Genomic DNA, 19,287 nt, shown 5'->3' on the forward strand with positions numbered 1-19,287 from the left:
ATGGAAACCCAACCTGATTTGATTAACACAGCTGCAAACTAATGAGTTCACATCCCTCTCAGCCAACCACAAACAGCCACAGCATCAGATAGGGAGTATATATTCAGCATCTGTCATCTTAGAAAAGTCAAAAGAAAAGAAACAGAGTGAGACTGCGAGAGAGAAAGAGAGAGCGCGCGCACGAGAGAAACGCAACATTGATTTACAATCGTAGTGACCTCCTCCCAGGCTACCTTTGCATCATCAGCCCGTGGAGGTCTGCTCGCAGTTCCGTATATTCGGACACTGCGAGCTTGGACCTCCCGGATCAAAACTTCAGGTTCCTCCTGGGAGGAGTTTGGCCGTCTGACGCTGCTGCTCTCTTCTGCCATGGCGAATTGAGTAAACTCTCATTACGCCTTCGCGTGGCGCATTTAAGCCTGCTCCGTTCTCCCCGCAGTTAGGGACCGTTCGCCACGGTACTGCTGCTGGGCAGGGTGGAAATAAGTCCTGCAGAGTTACAGAGGATGGAGAATGTTTTAGGATAGTAATAACATTATATAAGATAATCATATTACAAAGTTAATATAAGATAATAACATTAAAGACAAAATTAAATTGATCTCTATATGCTAGTTAGCTGTTGGCTGTAGTCTTCACGGTGTGTTCAGTGCAACTTTTTGGCCGAGACGCGCACAAAGTGAGGTGACACAACAGTCGGCCTTTGTCGCCCTTGGTTCTTTGATACCGGTATAGTGTGTCTGGGCCTAACAGCTCTTACACCCAGGTGATGATACTCTATCTGCTATGACGGCCACTCTCATTTGTCACGCAGCTCTGTCCGACACAAACTCAATTGAGCAGCTGTGATCAGAGATCTCAGAGGTTGTCACCAACAGAGAGAAAAGGGGGGATACGTGGAGAGTTTCTCGGCTCAGCCGGCAGTCGACAGCCGTTCCAACCGCACATATCCTCCTGCAGAATGAAATGGATGACATGTTTGGCTTTAAATGTATCTTTAATGGGACAGCAAGTTCCCATTTGAGTGAGTTCTGCAGGAGGGTTAGAGCAAAGGAGGGAGAGGGAAAAAAAACCATCTTATCAGGAGATTGGGAATTGGGTCAGGCAAGGAATTACATGCCATTCTAGATCAAAGTTGCCGTGTGTATTTCCTCAAAGAAGGGCCCCTCATTATCAACTCAGACGTATTTCTCAGGGTGTACACTAAAAGGAAACATGATTTGATATGTTTTCAGTAACAGAATGAAGCACAAAAAGAGCAGGAGGGGGGGAAAGGAATAATACTAGAGGCTATTTGAGACAGGCATGTTTCCCAATGGTAAAACTATAATGAGAAAGAGAAGGGGGGATGTTTGTTGGAGATGTTTGGGAGGGGGGGGTGTTGTCATTCAGCATGGCTCCATTGTGAATTCCTGTCATTATATAAGAACCTCTCTTTCTCCCTCTCTCTCTCTCTCTCTCTCTCTCTCTCTCTCTCTCTCTCTCTATCATCAGATCTATACAGAGGAGGAAGGCTTTAAATAAACAGCCCGTAGAGTTAAGCCAACTGGAACCCTTTTCAATAATTACATCCAGCACAATACTCAATTTACATTGCATTTATTTAGCTGGAGGACTTGACAATGTGGCAAAGAAAAGAGTGACATTAGCAGCGCATGATAACAACTAGAGCGGTGCGCTCCCCAAGGGGAGACGTTTTAGTCTGTGGCTTAGAGGGAGACTTTACAGATAGCAATATGTCATTAAAAACCAGCGCCATCTGTTCAGATTTCTTGTTTATGTGCCGTCATTGATATAAAGCGCATTGAAGATACAAAGCAAATCCCAGAAATGCAAACTGTAAGATTTTCTCTGTGCACTTAGCTGTGATTACACATTCTAACAGCCTCACACACAAAAAAAGAAAAACAACCACCACTAACAATTGTTTTCTCTCCACAACCCCTAATGATCTCCGTTTGAAGTTCCCCCAGCTCGCTCCTGCACAAACTGTTTTCACAAGGCTGCTGTGTTATTCATGTGACACACACACACACACACACACACACACACAGAGTATCTGGCTAAACAAGCAGGTAATTTCTGATAAACTGCGACCAGCTTGGCTGTAAACTCACTCATTCCAGATTACAGAACACGACCTCTGATGTGGCAAAACCTCCGCTTTACCAACAGAGCTGTAATCACTGTAATGCAGCACATACAGTGTTTGTAACCGCTTGTCTCATATTGCACAGGACAGATAAGAACTTCAATGCAGAATATCTACTCGCTCCGATAACAAGTTTATGTTAGCCGGTCACTCAATGCTTTTTAGTTCTCTCCGTAATACACCTACGGCCGATATTCACCTCATTGACTGCCTTCAGCCAATCGGCAAATAAGATGACACTCACAGATGGCAGTGAATGTTTTTCAGTTGTGTCACATCAGTTCTGAGCAGGCTAAAACGCGGGACTTGAGACTGCGTCCTGTCATAGACAACAGAAAACTTGTTTGGGACGAACAGAGATCTTCCCTGGGATGCTGTCTGGACTAAAGGACACAGTGAAGTCATCTAAGCGTCAGCGGATACACCCTATTGTTTCCCTAATAATGCTACATCTGTGTTGAAACTGGTCCAAAGAGAGCTAGTTAACATTATCTGTTAGCAGCCAGAAGCCGGTAAGGTATCAAAATGTGCTCCCCTGTCAAATAGGGCTTAGGGTCAGGTTAGGGTTAACACATACTGATGGGGAAACAGCCTTTGAAACAACACCGGACGTTATGCTCAAGGTCCTTGCATTGAAATATATTATGATGCATTTAATATCTATTTACTCAAAATTACTTTTTCTCATGATGTGTTTAAATGTAATCTTTTATGGAAGAAACTTGTTCAGAAAGGAGAAATTTGTTCAGAAATCTGATATTTTCCCAGCAATATAAAAAAACTGACAGACACTGTAAAGATCAGCAACTGGGGAGACATGGAATTGCGCGCCCTCCTTGTCCTCGGAAACAATTAACCATTAACCATCAGATGACGGGGACGGTGAAGGACGGGCCGACTTATGAGAGAATCGCCGAAGGACTGACCAGCCGCGGCTTCCCTCCCACGTCACTGTTTACGTCACACGCTGAGCTACACGTTTTGTTACTTGCTCATGCCCCCCATTGCCCCGAAAAAGGCGCATTCTGTATAAACAAAAGTAGGTAGACGGCATTTTGCTGCACTCCCCGATTTTGTTTTTATACTGCCAATGCTGAAAAAAGACTGATTGGGCTTTCCTGCAAATTTGCACAACTCCTATCTAAAAAGGGCTACTGATAGGGAAACAGCCTTCCACACAACACTGGAAGAAAAGATTGCACTGAGTTATATTTTTCAATCTCTACTCACTTAAAATGAGTATTGGGTGAAGGTAAATTAGAACACTCTCATGATGCGTTTAAATGTAATCTTATAAAAACAGTTTTTGGCAAGAAAGTTGATTAAATCCAGCTGTTTGAGGGAGAAATCTGTTGCTATTTTCCCAGCAATATAAAACAGATACTAAAGAGGGAATTATGATATATTATATGCCGTAAAAAGCCTTTTGAAACAGTCACTGAAAATGTAACAACAAATTACTGTCTAAATCGGTACAAAGTTAGCTACTTTATATATCAAGATGTGCTCTCTGTCGAGTAGTGTTTCCTTCTGTTAATGCCTAGCACCCCCCTCAGTGTTTAGGATAAGGGCTAAGGTGGAGGGAGACACATTTCAACGGGGAAACAGCCTTCCACACAACACTGGAAGAAAAGATTGCACTGAGTTATATTTTTCAATCTCTACTCACTTAAAATGAGTATTGGCACTGAGTTATATTTTTCAATCTCTACTCACTTAAAATGAGTATTGGGTGAAGGTAAATTAGAACGTTCTCATGATGTGTTCAAATGTAATCTTGTAAAAATGTAGTTTTTGGCAGGAAACTTGATTACATCCAGCTGTTTGAAGGAGAAATCTGTTGATGTTTTTCCCAGCAATATAAAACAGATATTAGAGAGGGACTCATGATATATTACATAGAGCAATACGGCTTTAGAAGCAGTTATTTTTAAATGTCTTTTCATGTAAAGGTTATTTAATTAAAGTGTACAATTATATGTGTGCTCATTAAAGGTAGTGTAATGAAGGACTGAAACACTTCAAGGTTTCTTTGTCTTCTCAGCACAAAAGGGGGAATAAATGACAAAAACAAAATAAACAACAACAATAAAAAAGAAAGAGATATCTGTATCAGTGTCACCTATTGGCCCAATTGTCATTTTAAACGTCAGTATCAGCCCAGAATTTCACAGTGCATCCCTTGTTTTTTTAAGTCCAACATGAGTTGAAAATGACAGTGGGAGATATTTTTGTTTATTCTTTGTAACCCATCCACGGACTGTTATGTATTTTGTATACATTATAAGAAACACAAGGAGGAGAGACATGATATGACAACAGCATGAATCATATCTGGCACGGGCCTCTGTTGTCTAAAAACGTGCCAGTCATCGTGACAAGGCTGTAAATGATCGAAAAACGCGACTGGAATCAATTTGCTCCTCGTGAAATATCAGGTAAGTTTACTGCGTATTTACCGACTTATCTGTGCGAGCCTGCGTCCTCTCAGCTGTTCTTTCTCACTCTTAACAATTATCTTTAGCGAGATAATAACAGTTGCACCCAAAACACTGGAACAAAGGGATTCTGTTAACTTTCGATATCATCCTCTGACACGTCGGATGAAACAACAGCTTTCCCTGAATTATGGCTGAGGGGGAAATCAGGGGAAAAAACAAGACTGGCTGAATGCCTCTCATTTTGCCAAGTGCTCCTCGGGCCAGTACATAACAAGGAAACGGACTGACAGGTTGAAAAAGAGGACAGAGAGGCATCAATGATCTATTGTTTGCAGCCAAGGCGCTCCTTTCCAACTCCTCTGGCAGTCAATATATCAAAGAAACCAAAATATATTACACCATCTGCCCAGAGATATTTTACAAATACAAATTACGTCATTTGTATTTCTTTGGCTTAATAAAAGCATTAAGAGCAGTTATGTATTCAAGCAAGTATGTGTGAGCATGCAGCACACACACACACAGAAACACACACACACACACTGCTCCCACCAAAGGTCTGGAATCTATCAAAGCCCCCATTGCAATTACCTTTCAATGCGGGAAAAATGCATTACCTCTGTGCTGTGAAATGAACACTATGTTATTCCTACAAGGCTAGAAGTCTATCTTCCACACTGTGCACTCCGGCGTGTATCTTGTGACCCCCTCGCATCAGTGCTGCCTTTCAGATTATGACAGATATTAGGTGAATGTTGAGAAAGCTGATCTGCAATCGGCAGCGAGAGCTATTTTTTACCTTGGCACAAGTCTGACTGAAAGTGTTTTTCCAACAGGTAGAATTAAATGGGTATTTAATGTGAGAGCGCGTTTGTTCACACACCCTCACACGCTGTGGAATTCAAGTTATTATTACCAACATGCGCAGCTCCGTCTTATTAAATCATGTAACCACAGAGCTTTAAAAAAGGCGAGCCATGATTCAAGTTGTAAGAGATAAAACTGGATGTTTCAACACTCACATTATACTGGAAACTCACAGTTAACTGGTAAAATGTGAAATAGAAGGAACAGTAAATCATCATCAGTCACTAAAAAAATCTTTTGTGTCTTGTTGACATCAGTATAAAATGAAACCACTCAATAGACTCACAGTCAGAGATAATGCAATAGTCTGAATCATGTTCACGAGCCTGAACAGAAAGAGTTGAGCCCATGCTGTTCATATTCAGTGGTGGAAGACAGGCTGTAATTATAATATATATTATAATTATAATATATAAGCACATCCCCTCTAATATTAACAAAATGCTTAAAATGACCACCTGCCAATATAGATACACAATATAAAGACAAATAATATGCGATGCTACGCCAGGCAACACCACCATCTGAAATAATCATTAGCAAATGTCATTAGAATCATACATAAAATTAACAAATTACTGTTTTTATTATTACTGGTTCTAATATAATGTGGTTTGTGCAAATGGTGTTGTCGCACCCCAGCAGAAGCCGTTACTGGGCTGCTGTGGGTACATACAATTAATAGTGATGAGCATGTACACCATTATCTGCAGCTAAATTATCTGCATCCATATCTGCACTCAAAATAGGCAGCGTTTAAACCAACGTAGAGCGTGGCTTAAAATGGAAGTGAGTGTGACCCAACCAGAAGCTGTTATTTTTAAGCCTGAAATTGATTTGGGTTGATCAGAAGTTGCTGTATTTACTATTTACCAGAAAACCATTAACAGAGCAGCCTCTGAATCTGAGCTTCGGATTATTTTTGATCACAAGAGTGTGAACACAGCTTCCCAAATAAGGATTTTCCTTCATCACGAGTGCAGATATTAAGACATTTTAATCAGATGATGCTAGTTTCTTCTAAGTATTTGGCTCCACCGTAAAAATCAATGTCAAACACTGAACTGTGTCTCTTTTTCATTAGTTTTAAATGTATTAAATAGTGGGAAACTAGAATGATAAGTAGGTTATATCACTGTCAACTGTTATAGTTTTTGTAAAGTGTTAGTATGTCATAAAAAAGGTCATAAAAAGTCATAGTATGATGTGTAATAAAAAAAGTAATAAAATATCATGGTATAATATGTCATAAAAAAGTCATAGTGTGTGCACTCCTCCTGTGCAGCCCTCAATCAGATGCTGGCTCACTAAAATGGCATTCAGTCATCAAAAGTCTGAGCGTCTCTCATCTAAGAGTTTTGTTGCAATCGCTCTAAAATGGTCAGTTTAGCTGTTGAGTTTCTAAAAATCGCTCATATCTCCCAGACCCCCTTGGAGGGGTGGATCGCAGAGGGCGTGCATCGAAATTGTCCCCCAAAAAACTGGGGCGCCAGGTGTCTTCGTTCCAAAGGCAATGTCCTTGCAGGAGTGGCTGCAGGTTCAACTCCAGCCTGTGGCCCTTTGCTACATGTCATCCCCCCTCTCCCTCCCCCCTGTCACACTAAGGATGCATTCACACTGGCGCTACTTGGTCTGCTTTAAACAAACCCTGGTCAACTTCCAGGGATAGTTTGGAGAGGTGTGAACGCTCATTCAAACTCTGGTGTGGACCAAACGAGCGAACCCTGGTCCCCTTGAAAACTGGGAGTCTCGATTCACTTGCAAGTGAACCCTGGTGTGGTTCACTTACAGTGGGAAATGCAAACGGACTATCCAGCGAACCAAAGAGAGGAAGTGACGTAGAGCGCAGTGCATTTTGGTGTTTCGGTCCTGGCCAATCGATGAGCCGGGTTTTCTTCTTCATGTTTTTTTTCTTCGTGGTCAGTGGTCATTTCGGGCAATAGCGCCCCCAAACGAGCAGCTGTTGTAACTGCGTGACGTTGTCCTGGCAGTTTGGTCCGCTTTAAAAAGTGCAGTGTGACAGTGAACCAAACCAAATGAAGGTGTGAAATCTTTCACCATTCCGCGCCCAATTGAACCGAGTCCCCCGAACTATCCTGTTGTGAATGCGCCCTAAGACTCCTATCAAATAATGCAAAAAGCCAAAACAATCATCTTAATAAAAATGGTCCCCCTAATGTTTAATAGGTGATTACGGCCCTGGAAAGAAGCATTCAGATCCTTTAGTATTATTAGCAAAATCTACTTTAAGTATCACAATCAAAAGTTCTCATCAGCCTTCTCAGAACTAGAAACTGCTCCTATGAGTATACTCATATATTAATGGATTATGATTAATGATGCATTAGTGTATAAGTAGGATTTTACTGTCGTAGCTGGTTGAAGTGGAAATATTTTATGTACTATTTCTGTTAGTTTAATCTCTAAAAATGCATCAAATCTTAATCAGTGAAGCAGTTAGTGACTAAAACAGGTGACGGTTGTCGAACAGAAGTGTGAGGTAGCATAAAATACTCATGTAAAGTACCTTAAATCTGCACTTGAGTTCAGAACTTGAGTAAATTGTTTGTTTTTCTTTCTGTTGATTTGAACTTTGAGTCCTTTTGATATGCACAACAGGGCATCCAGAAGAAGACAGTTTTACATGCATTCATAAAGCAGATGGACTGGCATGCTCATAAAATATGCAGGGTTATTAATTGTACAATCTGTGATGTCTAGAAGGCCTACTGAGCAGCACAGAATCATCCATATCTATCTAGCTATCTGAAGGCAGAGTGTCAGAAACTGTCAGGAGGAGATAAACATATCAGGGAGACGTGTACAAAAGGCAGCTCCGCGCTGATATATTAATGTTGCCGTAATACTTGAAATAAGCATCATTTTGACAAAGACGAATATAGAGAGGCTGCTGGTTGGGTAACACTTAAGTGTGAGTCAGAGAGTAACTGGAACTAGCAGGCAATTTGTTTTAAGAAGATAAACACACAATCTCAGATTAAAAAGTGACTGAGATTCTGAGGCTTCTCATAAAAAAAGAATGATGAAAATATCTAACTATCAGGAAATCTATCTCAGAAGCAGACGAGCTGGTGTATTATGAAAGAGCCTCGCTCCCTCTCTTTCTATTTAAGATGCCTGGCAGAGGTCACATCAATAGCGTCTCTGTTGTTCCAGACCTGACTAATGGAGAGAAGAGAGACACAACTGTTGTTTCAGACCTCGCTAATGGAGAGACGGAGCTCTTCATTTCCTCCGAGGCCATTCTCATTGTTTAACCATCCACCAGCCCTCAGCCCCTCCCTCGCGCAAGCCCAAAAACACATTATGTGACATTCCAGAAATAAAATAACACAAATTATTAATGAATATAGCAATCCGAAGAAGCTGAATTTGATTACGGTGCAAGCCATAACAGGATATGGCTCGGGTGTTGGGTGGTCTCTCTCTCTCTCTTTTCTTTCTCTCACAGTGTGTCTTTCTCTCTCTTTCTCCCATTCAAATTCGAGGCATGCTCAAACATCTAATAGATTTTTCCACCCCGGCACACAATTTACTGCTTACAGATTTAGAATTCTCTGGCTTCCGGCCAGTCAGAAGTGAATTAATGATATGAGCACATCAGCGAGGAAAAACAGCTTGTGATTCTCTCTCCTACAGGTCTGAGCATAATGAAGAAGATACTGCCATAAACCCTCCCAACACCAGCACCACCACCAAAAAGAAGAGGAAGAAAAAAGCATACCAGAGAGGGAGAGAAAGAGAGAAGGGTGGTGAGAGAGGCACATAATCAATACAAACACTCCATTAAATTACTTCAAAAGGGATTCTGGACAGTTTGTAGAATTAGTTCTGCGGAAAAAAAAGCAGAAGGGGAAGCAAATATGTTCGAGGGGCGGAAAGCAAACAAGTGCAAACGATACAATCTGCCACATATTCTGAATGGAGGAGTACAGTGTGGTGTGTCTTACAGAAGCATCCTTTCTCTTTTGGAGTCACAACATACCATTACTCTTCTAACACCGCCACACTTTCTCTTTATCTTTTCCAAGAAAGCGCTTTACTCCTTCCCACGTCGCAGTCGAAAAACATAAAGCATTTTCATGTGTGATAGTGACTCAAAAGTCCCAAATATTGTTCTGTATTGTCAACGAGACAAATCAACCATGAGAAGACAGCATCTGTCTGTTTCCTTATCACCAGCTCCTGCCCGCATAAACATTCAGTGACGCTCTGAACAGTCTCTGAAAAGGGACAGAATCTACCCTCTACATCAAATTGAAATGTTCCGACTGAAATATTGTCGGGATATCAACTCGGGTATATGTGCCAAGCCTGGCATACAGATCAGATGTTGCATCAGAGGGAAATACAGTGGTTCTATCCTGCAGCGGGCGAGGCTGTAAAGAATCTTGAAATGCAGTGATACTGCTACGTGCCTCAACGGCCTACTGCACCGCCCAGCTCAATCACTGTACTAGCATAGCTCTGATCACATGAAGTAATGTATTACTCTTGCCCAATCAAGAAAACTGAGACGTGTGCACACTGGAAAAGCAACAAATGTAACCCCATTTCTTATTTACCCATAACTTTTGGTTTTTGAGTGCCCCTTTGTACATTGAAACAGAATTGCAAGAGGCTGGGGTTGAAATGTTCTGCTATGAAATGGGACAACCCTTCAAGACCCTGATATGTCATCATCAGTCATTGATGGTGTTTACATAAGATGACGCAACTATGGCAATAATGATATTATCACAACATTTGACACTTATCTGGTGGAGTCAGAACAGCATGCAGGTTTGCAAGTCATTCGCAACTTAAGTTTCATGCTATCAATTAATCAAACGAGTCATCAAATAAAAAAAAGAACACCCCTTGTGGAGTTGCAGTTGCAGCCAATTTTCCCCAGTGGCCACTTGCTGTATGGCAGCGAAAAAATCCTCTGTGGCCTAAAAAGCATTTTCCCAAAGGCCACCATTGTAAAAGAGAATTTTTTGATCCATGGAGGTTTTATATTTGTAAAACTTCTCTCATGTCAAGACATGCATTTTAAAAATCCATGCATCACAATGTAAAGTTTATGAGCCGAGCGGGAATTCAAAGGCAGGGCCAACGGGAGAAACACTACTGTGCATATTCAGTGGGCTGTATGCTGTGAAAGTATCCGGAAGCTAGAAACTTTTTTTGCCGTATGCGCCAGGCAAGCAACTTCATGGGAATAAATAGGTGCCATCTTGACATTCAGTATCTATGTATTATTATAAATCTGTGCTCTGTAGGCTAACGTTAGCAACCTGTGCTCCTACCCTGCCAGTCTGGGCTGATAACAAGTGAAGCAACTTTGCTGCTGGGCTTAACTTAAATTTCAGGCGTCATATGTCATCAAAGAAGGGAGTGTGACATGGAAATATGTAAAAATGTGGGACTGTCCTGCACAAACCAGCAATAACAATGATACATTAACTGGCTAACTAGTTACAGAGACATCAGCATGGTACAAGAATTCTTTTCAGCGTACTACTAATATCTTTATGACTTTTTTTGTTGTATTTTGTTTACGCTTGTTATGAAGAAAAGGACTATAAGATACTGAAATGACATTAAACTATAATACTGTTACAGACTGGTTGTATTATGTGCCTCTGAGTTTTGAGGCTCATGTGCAGGACTTATGGTCGAGTAAATAAAAGGGCAGCGGTTGCTGTTGGAGCTATTACACTGTCTTTGTTTATTAATTATTCAATTATTATTCAATTACTGCTTGTGCAGGCATCACGCCAATGATTTCTCAACACTTGGTTTGGACTGTGCCTCTGAATAACCTCCATAGAGGGCCGTGTAGCCCGAAAACTTCATCCTACCCGTCTATCTCAACAAGAATCAGACCCTAGCGCTAGGTGTGAACACATGGGGGTATTAGCAAAGTGGTGGTGACAAGGGATGTTTTGGGATTGAGCCAAAGTATTGAAGTATTAAGTATTAAGGCTAATTTTTGAGTGTGCTGTTGATGCACACTATTGTCCCACACTGCAATGCACAAAGACGCTGAGAAACTATGTATACTGTATATAATTAATGTGTAGTGCAGAATTAAGACACGGCTTAGAAGGCAAATCTGAAGCTAAATTGGTGGAGACGGCTGGACATTTATTGCACGGTTGGTGGTTTGATCACCGGCCCCTGCTGCCCACATGTGTCCTTGAGTACGACACAGCTCTCGAAACTGCTTCTGATGAATGTGTGTAATGTACTTAAACTAAAATATACAACAAGCGCAGCAATAAAGGTCAGTTATTATGGATTATAGGAAGAAAATGCCATGTTTTCTTTTTACACAACTTAAGTGCATTTTGATTCAAATCCATCACATCAAATTTTACTCTGACATTGATGGAGATCGTAAATGGAAATCATCAATCAAGGCTTTTCACACAGCAAATAGATGCATGAATAATATGCCTTTCCTTGAATAATAATAATAACTGACCTTCATTACCATCACTGAGTAGTCCATGAAAATGGTCATATTTTTCAGATATCTAATCCATCACGCGCCCTCGACTTTAGTCTGATTCACTGTATGAATTTGTGGGGTCAAACAGCAGAGCTTTAACAGCAGGAACCATCCAATATCAACCCAGCAGTAATATTTTTGTAATGTTATGGTGTCATTCACTTTAATTTTCAAAAAGGTGCTGCAGCACAGAAATCTTAAAAGTCAAAGGGAGGGGCAGCTGCTTTTGTAATACACTGTTTTTTTTCCGCCTGCAGAGTTACATGGGATGTTTTCTCGCTGAGGGATGAACCAGCTTCAGATGATACTAAAGGGCAGGAGTCAGGAACACCATCTATGTTCTCTGAATGCAGGAGTCACAAGCTCTGACCTTGTATAATCCTCCACATCATCTCAGCTCACAATCTGCTCACAGGCTTCTGCGCTGAAGGCTTGAATTGGAGAAAGACAAGACAGAAAACCTATTGAGCTATTTTGTGAGCAAGAGAAATCCTTTGTGTTTTTTTTATTTTATTTTTTTTATTATTTTCCTTCTACAGCTCTCTGTTTCTCCCGGCTAAAGCCAACAAACTGTATCAGCAGATACAGCTCTCTAACGCTCGGCCTCGTAGTATACGACCAGAAACCAATTTCGGCAGGCAGCAATGAAAGAAAAAAAAAAAAAAAAAGAATCAGGCCAGTTCTCTGGGGAGAGATAGAGGGGCAGAATGTAAACTTCCCTGGCAAGCCATCCCCGGTGGATTGAACAGTAAAAAGAAGCTCTAACGCTCACTCCAATACAAGATAAACTGAGTGGACAGTTTGCATTACCTGATTAAGTGAATTACATTAAAGATTATGTAAGCACCACAAAGTACAATACATCAGTCTTCATGCACTCGTAGAAACATGTTATTACTGTCATCTTGGCCTGTATGTGGGAAAATACAGTATGTTTAATGTGATTAAATGTCCTTTGTGTTACGTGCAGGCCACAGGAGGACTGATAACTAATTTTAGACGATAGTTAGTTAGTTAGACGATTTCACTCTCATGTTTGTACGGTAAATATGAAGCTACCGCCATCAGTTGGTTAGCTTAGCTTAGCACAAAGACTGGAAACAGCCTGGCTCCGTGGCAATAATACCGTGTGAACAAGAAAAAAGGAGTTACTAAGCTCCGCCAAGAAACAGCCCACCAAATCTTTGTAGGGATTAAACAACCAGGCTACAACATGTTAATTTGTGAGCTTTAGATTTGATAGGCAGATGTGTTAGTGCTGGACAGTGCCAGGCTAGCTGTTTCCCCCTGTTTCCAGTCTTTATGCTAAGCTAAACTCAGAGCAAGAAAAGCATTATCAGTCCATTAAATGGCCGTTGTCTGTGGTAATTAGCTTCATAGTATGCCATAGTAGCCATTTGCAAATCCAACATAAGGTTTTGGTGCAAACCCTACATGGTTAGGTTTAGGAAAACATCACGGTAGTCGGTTAAAACCACCACCTCTGGTTTAAATAAGCCACCGTTGACCTTTGGCTCCACATGCCACACAAACATCACTCTCCCGGGTGCAAGTCATGTGACTGTTTGACTCATTCACCACCCATCCCTCACGCCCACCCACCTGCCAAATGCAGACTTTCTGGCTCTTTATATTGCGTCACCAGATTTCCTCCTTTGCTCCTGTCATAGTAATTAAGGCCACAAGAGCTCACAGCCTCACAATAAGTGTAAACGGCCATTTCACGGCACAATAATAGCCTTCTGAAGCTAAGAGTAGCATGGATGTATAAAGAAAGCTGGATACCTGGATACAGCGTTGAAGGCCGGGCTCCGTTCATTCCTAGAAGAGCTGCTCAGTGGCATGTGAAGCCAAAAAGGTTTGATTTCGCAAGTATAAAATCATAAAAAATCCCCAATCTTCACACTAACACGTCCGCTAACTTGAATGGTGATAAAAACCATTTAATTGTGTGGCTTTTCTAGACTATTGAATTATTAAAATACATATATATATCCATGATTTACAGATGTCTCTTTCACAATGTAGGTCTATGGGAAAAGGTTTCGGACCCCATGACATCACGTGACAGATCCAGAAGTTGTAGTTACACAATTTGCGTCAAAATCAAATTGGCTTTTAAGTCCAGTGCACTGGGCCTAAATATCAGGTATGTCAGGCCTCTTCTAACCCATATGACTCTTTTAACCGCTGATAATGCCCATTTAATGGCCTGATAACAGCCAAACTGGCTGAGAACAAACTGCTGGACAGACTTCTTTGTTTCTTCAGGGGGAAAAAATGTAATCTTTTAGATTTAGTTTTAAAGGTCTACAGGAACATTGCATCAATTTGGAGGCCCTCTTACTCCAGGTCAGCTGTACTTTTTAAAATGTTTCAAAGCCAGGCGAAAGCTGGAATGTGAATTATGATACCAATCATCTCTGTGCCTCACAGGTTTTAGAGTCACAGCTGTCCATGCTGCAGGACAACAGCAAAGGTCACTTGTTTCTCTAATTAATCACTTTGTGCAGGCATCTTTGGTTTCACTCTTTATGCATTTCTGAGGACAGAGCAGAACAGAGCTTTGTTCCCTCACCAAACCATAATGCAGATCAAGAACAATAGCATCCTGCTATTTCAGACACATTTGTCTGGTAGTATTTTTCATATGTTCCCTGTGAGACACAAATACATAACAGTGCACTTAATTCACAGTGGCAGCGTGCCAGGAAAAGTTCGGATACATACTTGGAAAAAAGAGAGAGAGAGAACCGTTTCCCTCGATAACAATGGCACACTTTATTGCTCTTTAGCTCACAATGGTTTTCTGTGCAGCTTGTGGTATTGCTGCAGTATCCTGTTATGGGGAACAATCCAATTCCTCTGACATAGTTACAGATCAGCCTGAGAATAACAATCAGCAAATACATCATTCACGTGAAGCAGCGAGCAGCCACTTCGGGCTATTCTGTTTATAAATACAATCCAAAAAAAGGAGAGGGTATAGCTGTATCATAAAAAAGTCAGTTTAGTCAATGAGCCAATATCACAGAGAATTACAGACATTCAGCTTCAGGACGCTTTAAGGGTACTTTTATATCTGATCTGCTGCTGCTGTGGCATGAATATTTCATTCCGGTAGTCAGCAGCATTGCAGTGGCATATTTCATATTTCTATGCAAACCCTTGCTCAGAGTAACGTGCATTTGCCTTGATGAATAAGTGATCTCTCTCACTCTCTCCCAAACTCTCTGCCCTGCTCATATTGTTAGACTGTCAACAACTGACACACGCCAAAGACGTAGTGAACAAACAAACAAATGGATAAGTGAGTGCACACCACTGATTGTCGGTGTGTGGAGCATGTGTGCACGTGTCCATCTATGTGTGTGTCTGTGTGTGTGGGTCTGTGTGTGTGTGTGTGTGTGTGTGTCTCTGGTGCCCTGCCAGAGTCTGAGCCCGTTCTGCTGAGTGGGCAGATTCTCTGGCAGAGTGTCCCATCGGAGTGACAAGTGCATTTAGAAACAGCCTGATAGAGTCATTAACGGCAGCGCTGCTCATTAGCAACACACGCACGCACACACACACACACATACAACCCCTTAGTAACAATAGCGTCATCGTCAGGTTATTACACTGACAACAGATAAATCTATACAATCTGGAGGGTACAGCACATTTATAGAAAGCCATGATATGGAACATAATATCATTTATGAAGCAGGCTGACGCATCTATTTATGAAAGCTAGCAATCACACACAGACGCACGCACAAGCACAATCAAACCGTATTGATTACTGGAATAACAACAAAGCATCCATTATTGATCCTCTTGTCCTTTTTGCATATGAGATTCAAGCAATATCGAGTAATCAAGGGCATTACAGCATCACACACACAACAGCTTCTCTTCCTGGAAGATCCCTGAGCAGAAAACAGCACAAGACTCATCAATAAACCAGCCGCCTTTTGCTACAGAAAAAAAGCCTCGTGTTTTTAAGCCTATAGCAGTTGCACTTCCACAAAGGCTCCAGGCATGAGATGATTATTAAAAATGAATTAATTGGGGATTATGAAGCTAAATTTCTGGCTTAAATCACCAGGATACATACTTATAACCTGACAAGATGTGATGGTATTTTTAGCACGTTTGCTAAGCTACATTATACCATTATAATCAGCATTAGGCATTACATCACAGCCATGTGAGAGGCAGAGAGAGAGGGGCAAATAACTGGGAAATGGCTTCAAAGGGAACATTATGTTCTTGCTGATTATTAGGCTCAAATGCCAGAGTTTCCTATTTGCATCGGATGACTCATCCGCGGAGACATCCAGCTTTATGTTGGGCCTGATTCATAGGTAATGCTGCCATGAGACCCCAAGAGCTCAGTGCAAGAATCAAACAATCACTGACACTTAATGGCACCGTGTACATGACGAATACGCCAGGCAACCATTCAGACACAAATAGCAACGATCCCTAAAGATACACAGCCAATTATGATCTAAACCGATGGATAAGAAGGAGTCAGAGACTGCAGTTTGATGTGACTCAATTATTTAAAGACATTACCAGCTGAATTATGTGATTTTTGCAACGCTGCCTGCCTTTGTTGTTGTCACGCTCGCAAAACAGAGCTGTTATATTGTAGGATGGTAATGCGTTGGCAAACACGCTGCCATTACCTCCATCCTGCCTCTATTAGTATGATTCTCAGCTCATTATATCGGGAGGAATTCCAACTACATACTGATGAATTACTCCAGTCAAGACAACACTTGTTAAACCAACCAAAGGACAATAAACATAAGCTGATTTATGGTGGAGACAGGACACAAATACATAAACATTAACACAGTAGCAGCAGCAGCAGCAGCAGCAGCAGCAGCAGAGAAACTGGGAGCACAGCAGTAACCTTTTCAAATGGTGAAATGCTTCTCAAAAATGACTAAAAGAAATTGCGGTTTCCGCTGGCGCTCACCTAACTGTGCCCTCTCCCTCTGGACATCCTTGAAGTTGAGTCCGCTGGTCAGGGTGCTCTCGCGGTAGCGGTGGAGGGCCTCCCGCCTCCCGTTGGTCCCCAGCTCCCGGAGCACCGAGGGTTTGAGAGGCTCGGCCTTCAGACAGTGGGTCCATCCTGAGAAGTCTGGTACCGTCCACTTCACCAAGTCCTCCAGTCGCACAATCACCTTCTCAGACACTGCAATTACCTCGTGCTGAAAGGAAGCGGGGCAGAATCCCAATTACAATCAGAGGCGCATAAAGGGAGTTTCATAAATGCAACTGTGTCAAGGTCACGGACCGTTTGCTTTTGCCACAGCTTTACGACTCTGTTTGAAGAAGTTTTATTGAACAGAAAACAGCACATGTGCAGGTTGGCTTTACATGACTCAAATTTAGAGTTTGAAATCTATTTTGCTCTGAACAATTTAGGATTTTAAGAATAAGATTTTAAACAACCCCTGCTGTACTAATGCCAACATGCCATTCTGACCATACAATTTTATATTTGAATTTAATTTCTAGAAAGTGTTTTTTAAACTTTCAAAGTGTGCCTGACATTTCAGTCCCAAAAATTCACCCCTTTATAGAAATAGTGATTCTTTTTTTAATTATTCTTTTTTTCATAATTTGTGCTGTTTTAAAATCTACCAAGTCTCTGAATCTTAAACAGAGGTTTAGGTGGATGTTAACGAGCAGTTTTGTTTACAGTTATAGCTCTTTTGAAGTATAAAACTTGTCGAAATAGTTCTAAATTCAGAATGCTGTAAAAGAGCATCGGTCACACGTTGCCATGACAACACCAGAAGTCGTACGTGAGGCCCTTTTATGATAGTTAAACGTTTTTCTTACGCTGGTATAAAACATTTTGTTATATGTTATTTCGGGATCCTTTATGAGCTAAAGTTATTATTTACTGACGAGTCGTACCGTGCCGGTGTTTCGGAGCGTGTGTCGAGAAATCCCGGAAGTGTTTAGTGAAGCGCGAATCGACGCTTGTGTCTTTAACGGGAAGTGACGTCGCTGATGACGTTCGAAGCCTCGGTGGTTCAGGAAGTGGTTCGAGTAATGGCGCGATTTACGAACATATGAGTTATTCAAAAGTTGACGAAATAATTTACTGATAAAATATTTGACAAGTAATATGAGATGCCATTAGAAATAGAAATTTCATTTATATGAATGAATACATGACCGATACATGAAATGCATTTATTAAGATGAACTGAAAAGCTGCACTGTGTCAGGACAGTCTTCAGTGTATTACAAACTGATAAAATGACCTATAATATATCTGTCTGTTTAACAGTCTTTGACCAGCAGGAGGGTTTGTGTGCACATAAAGCCTCGAGACATGAACCTTTTGTGAACCATTTGGCTTTAAGGCTTCAAGGATCATCTGGCCATCACTAGTTATTATAATGTTGTCTTTTTAAATTCATGATGAAACATTTTGTGTCATGTAAATCACATGACCATGACCCGGAAGTTTAAGCGGGAAAAAAGGCCGGGCAAAAACTAAAGGTGACTGAAATGCTGAGTGTAAACTAGCTCCCTTCTATGATATGACAGCTGGACTACCAGGCAAACATGGTAATTATTATTGATAAATTACCCTATTTCAATACTGTTATACTTGGGTTTATAAGAAAATGAGACACATAAAGTATGTTTATTGTTATTTTTGTCTTTGAAACTGTTTTTTTGTTTATCGTATAGTTTCCACGGTCTTCCATGATACTTCTACGAACAATAAATGTAAATATGAACATCAGTGTGAAGCGTGGACTCTTTCATGACCAGTGTAGAAATAAACAGAAGTCATATCAGCAAAATGTACTTAAAATATTAAAAGTAAAAGTACTTTATTACACAGACTGGCTCATTCCACAGTGTTTTATTATCATAGTATATTACTGTACATGATTCTATGCATGCAGAATACATCTAAGAGCATTTTCATGTCATAATGGAGCAAATTTTCAACACTTTACTGCTTGTATTAGTGGCTTGATTTACATTATAGTGCAGCATCGTACTATATAGCCTACATGTATCACGTTTTTTATGTTAAACCTTTAAAGTGCAGTTTGTAATTCTGGAGAAATATTGTTGATTGTTGAGTCTCATTCTGAGGTTGTGAAATACAGACGCTTTGTGTTGGCGGTTCGGTGCGACTACCAACACTGTTTGCTGCTATTTGACAACTTCTGAATGAGCCTCAACAATCAACAATATTTCTTCAGAACTGCATACTGCACCTTTAATTAGTGACGTAAGTCAACTAAATGTAGTGGAGTAAAAAGAAGTGGACGGTG

General features: G+C 40.9%; 1 protein-coding gene across 1 annotated transcript in view; it reads right to left on the minus strand.

Moving 5' to 3' along the window:
* arid5b (AT-rich interaction domain 5B) overlaps positions 1 to 19,287 on the minus strand; it is a 103,588-nt gene that overhangs the window by 72,595 nt on the left and 11,706 nt on the right. Inside the window, exon 3 of the mRNA XM_050071372.1 lies at positions 16,950 to 17,184. Coding sequence (XP_049927329.1) covers positions 16,950 to 17,184 — 235 coding nt within the window. The remainder of the gene's footprint in view (positions 1 to 16,949; positions 17,185 to 19,287) is intronic.

The sequence above is a fragment of the Epinephelus moara genome, chromosome 19 (assembly GCF_006386435.1).
Source record: "Epinephelus moara isolate mb chromosome 19, YSFRI_EMoa_1.0, whole genome shotgun sequence".
Taxonomy (NCBI): Eukaryota; Metazoa; Chordata; class Actinopteri; order Perciformes; family Serranidae; genus Epinephelus; species Epinephelus moara.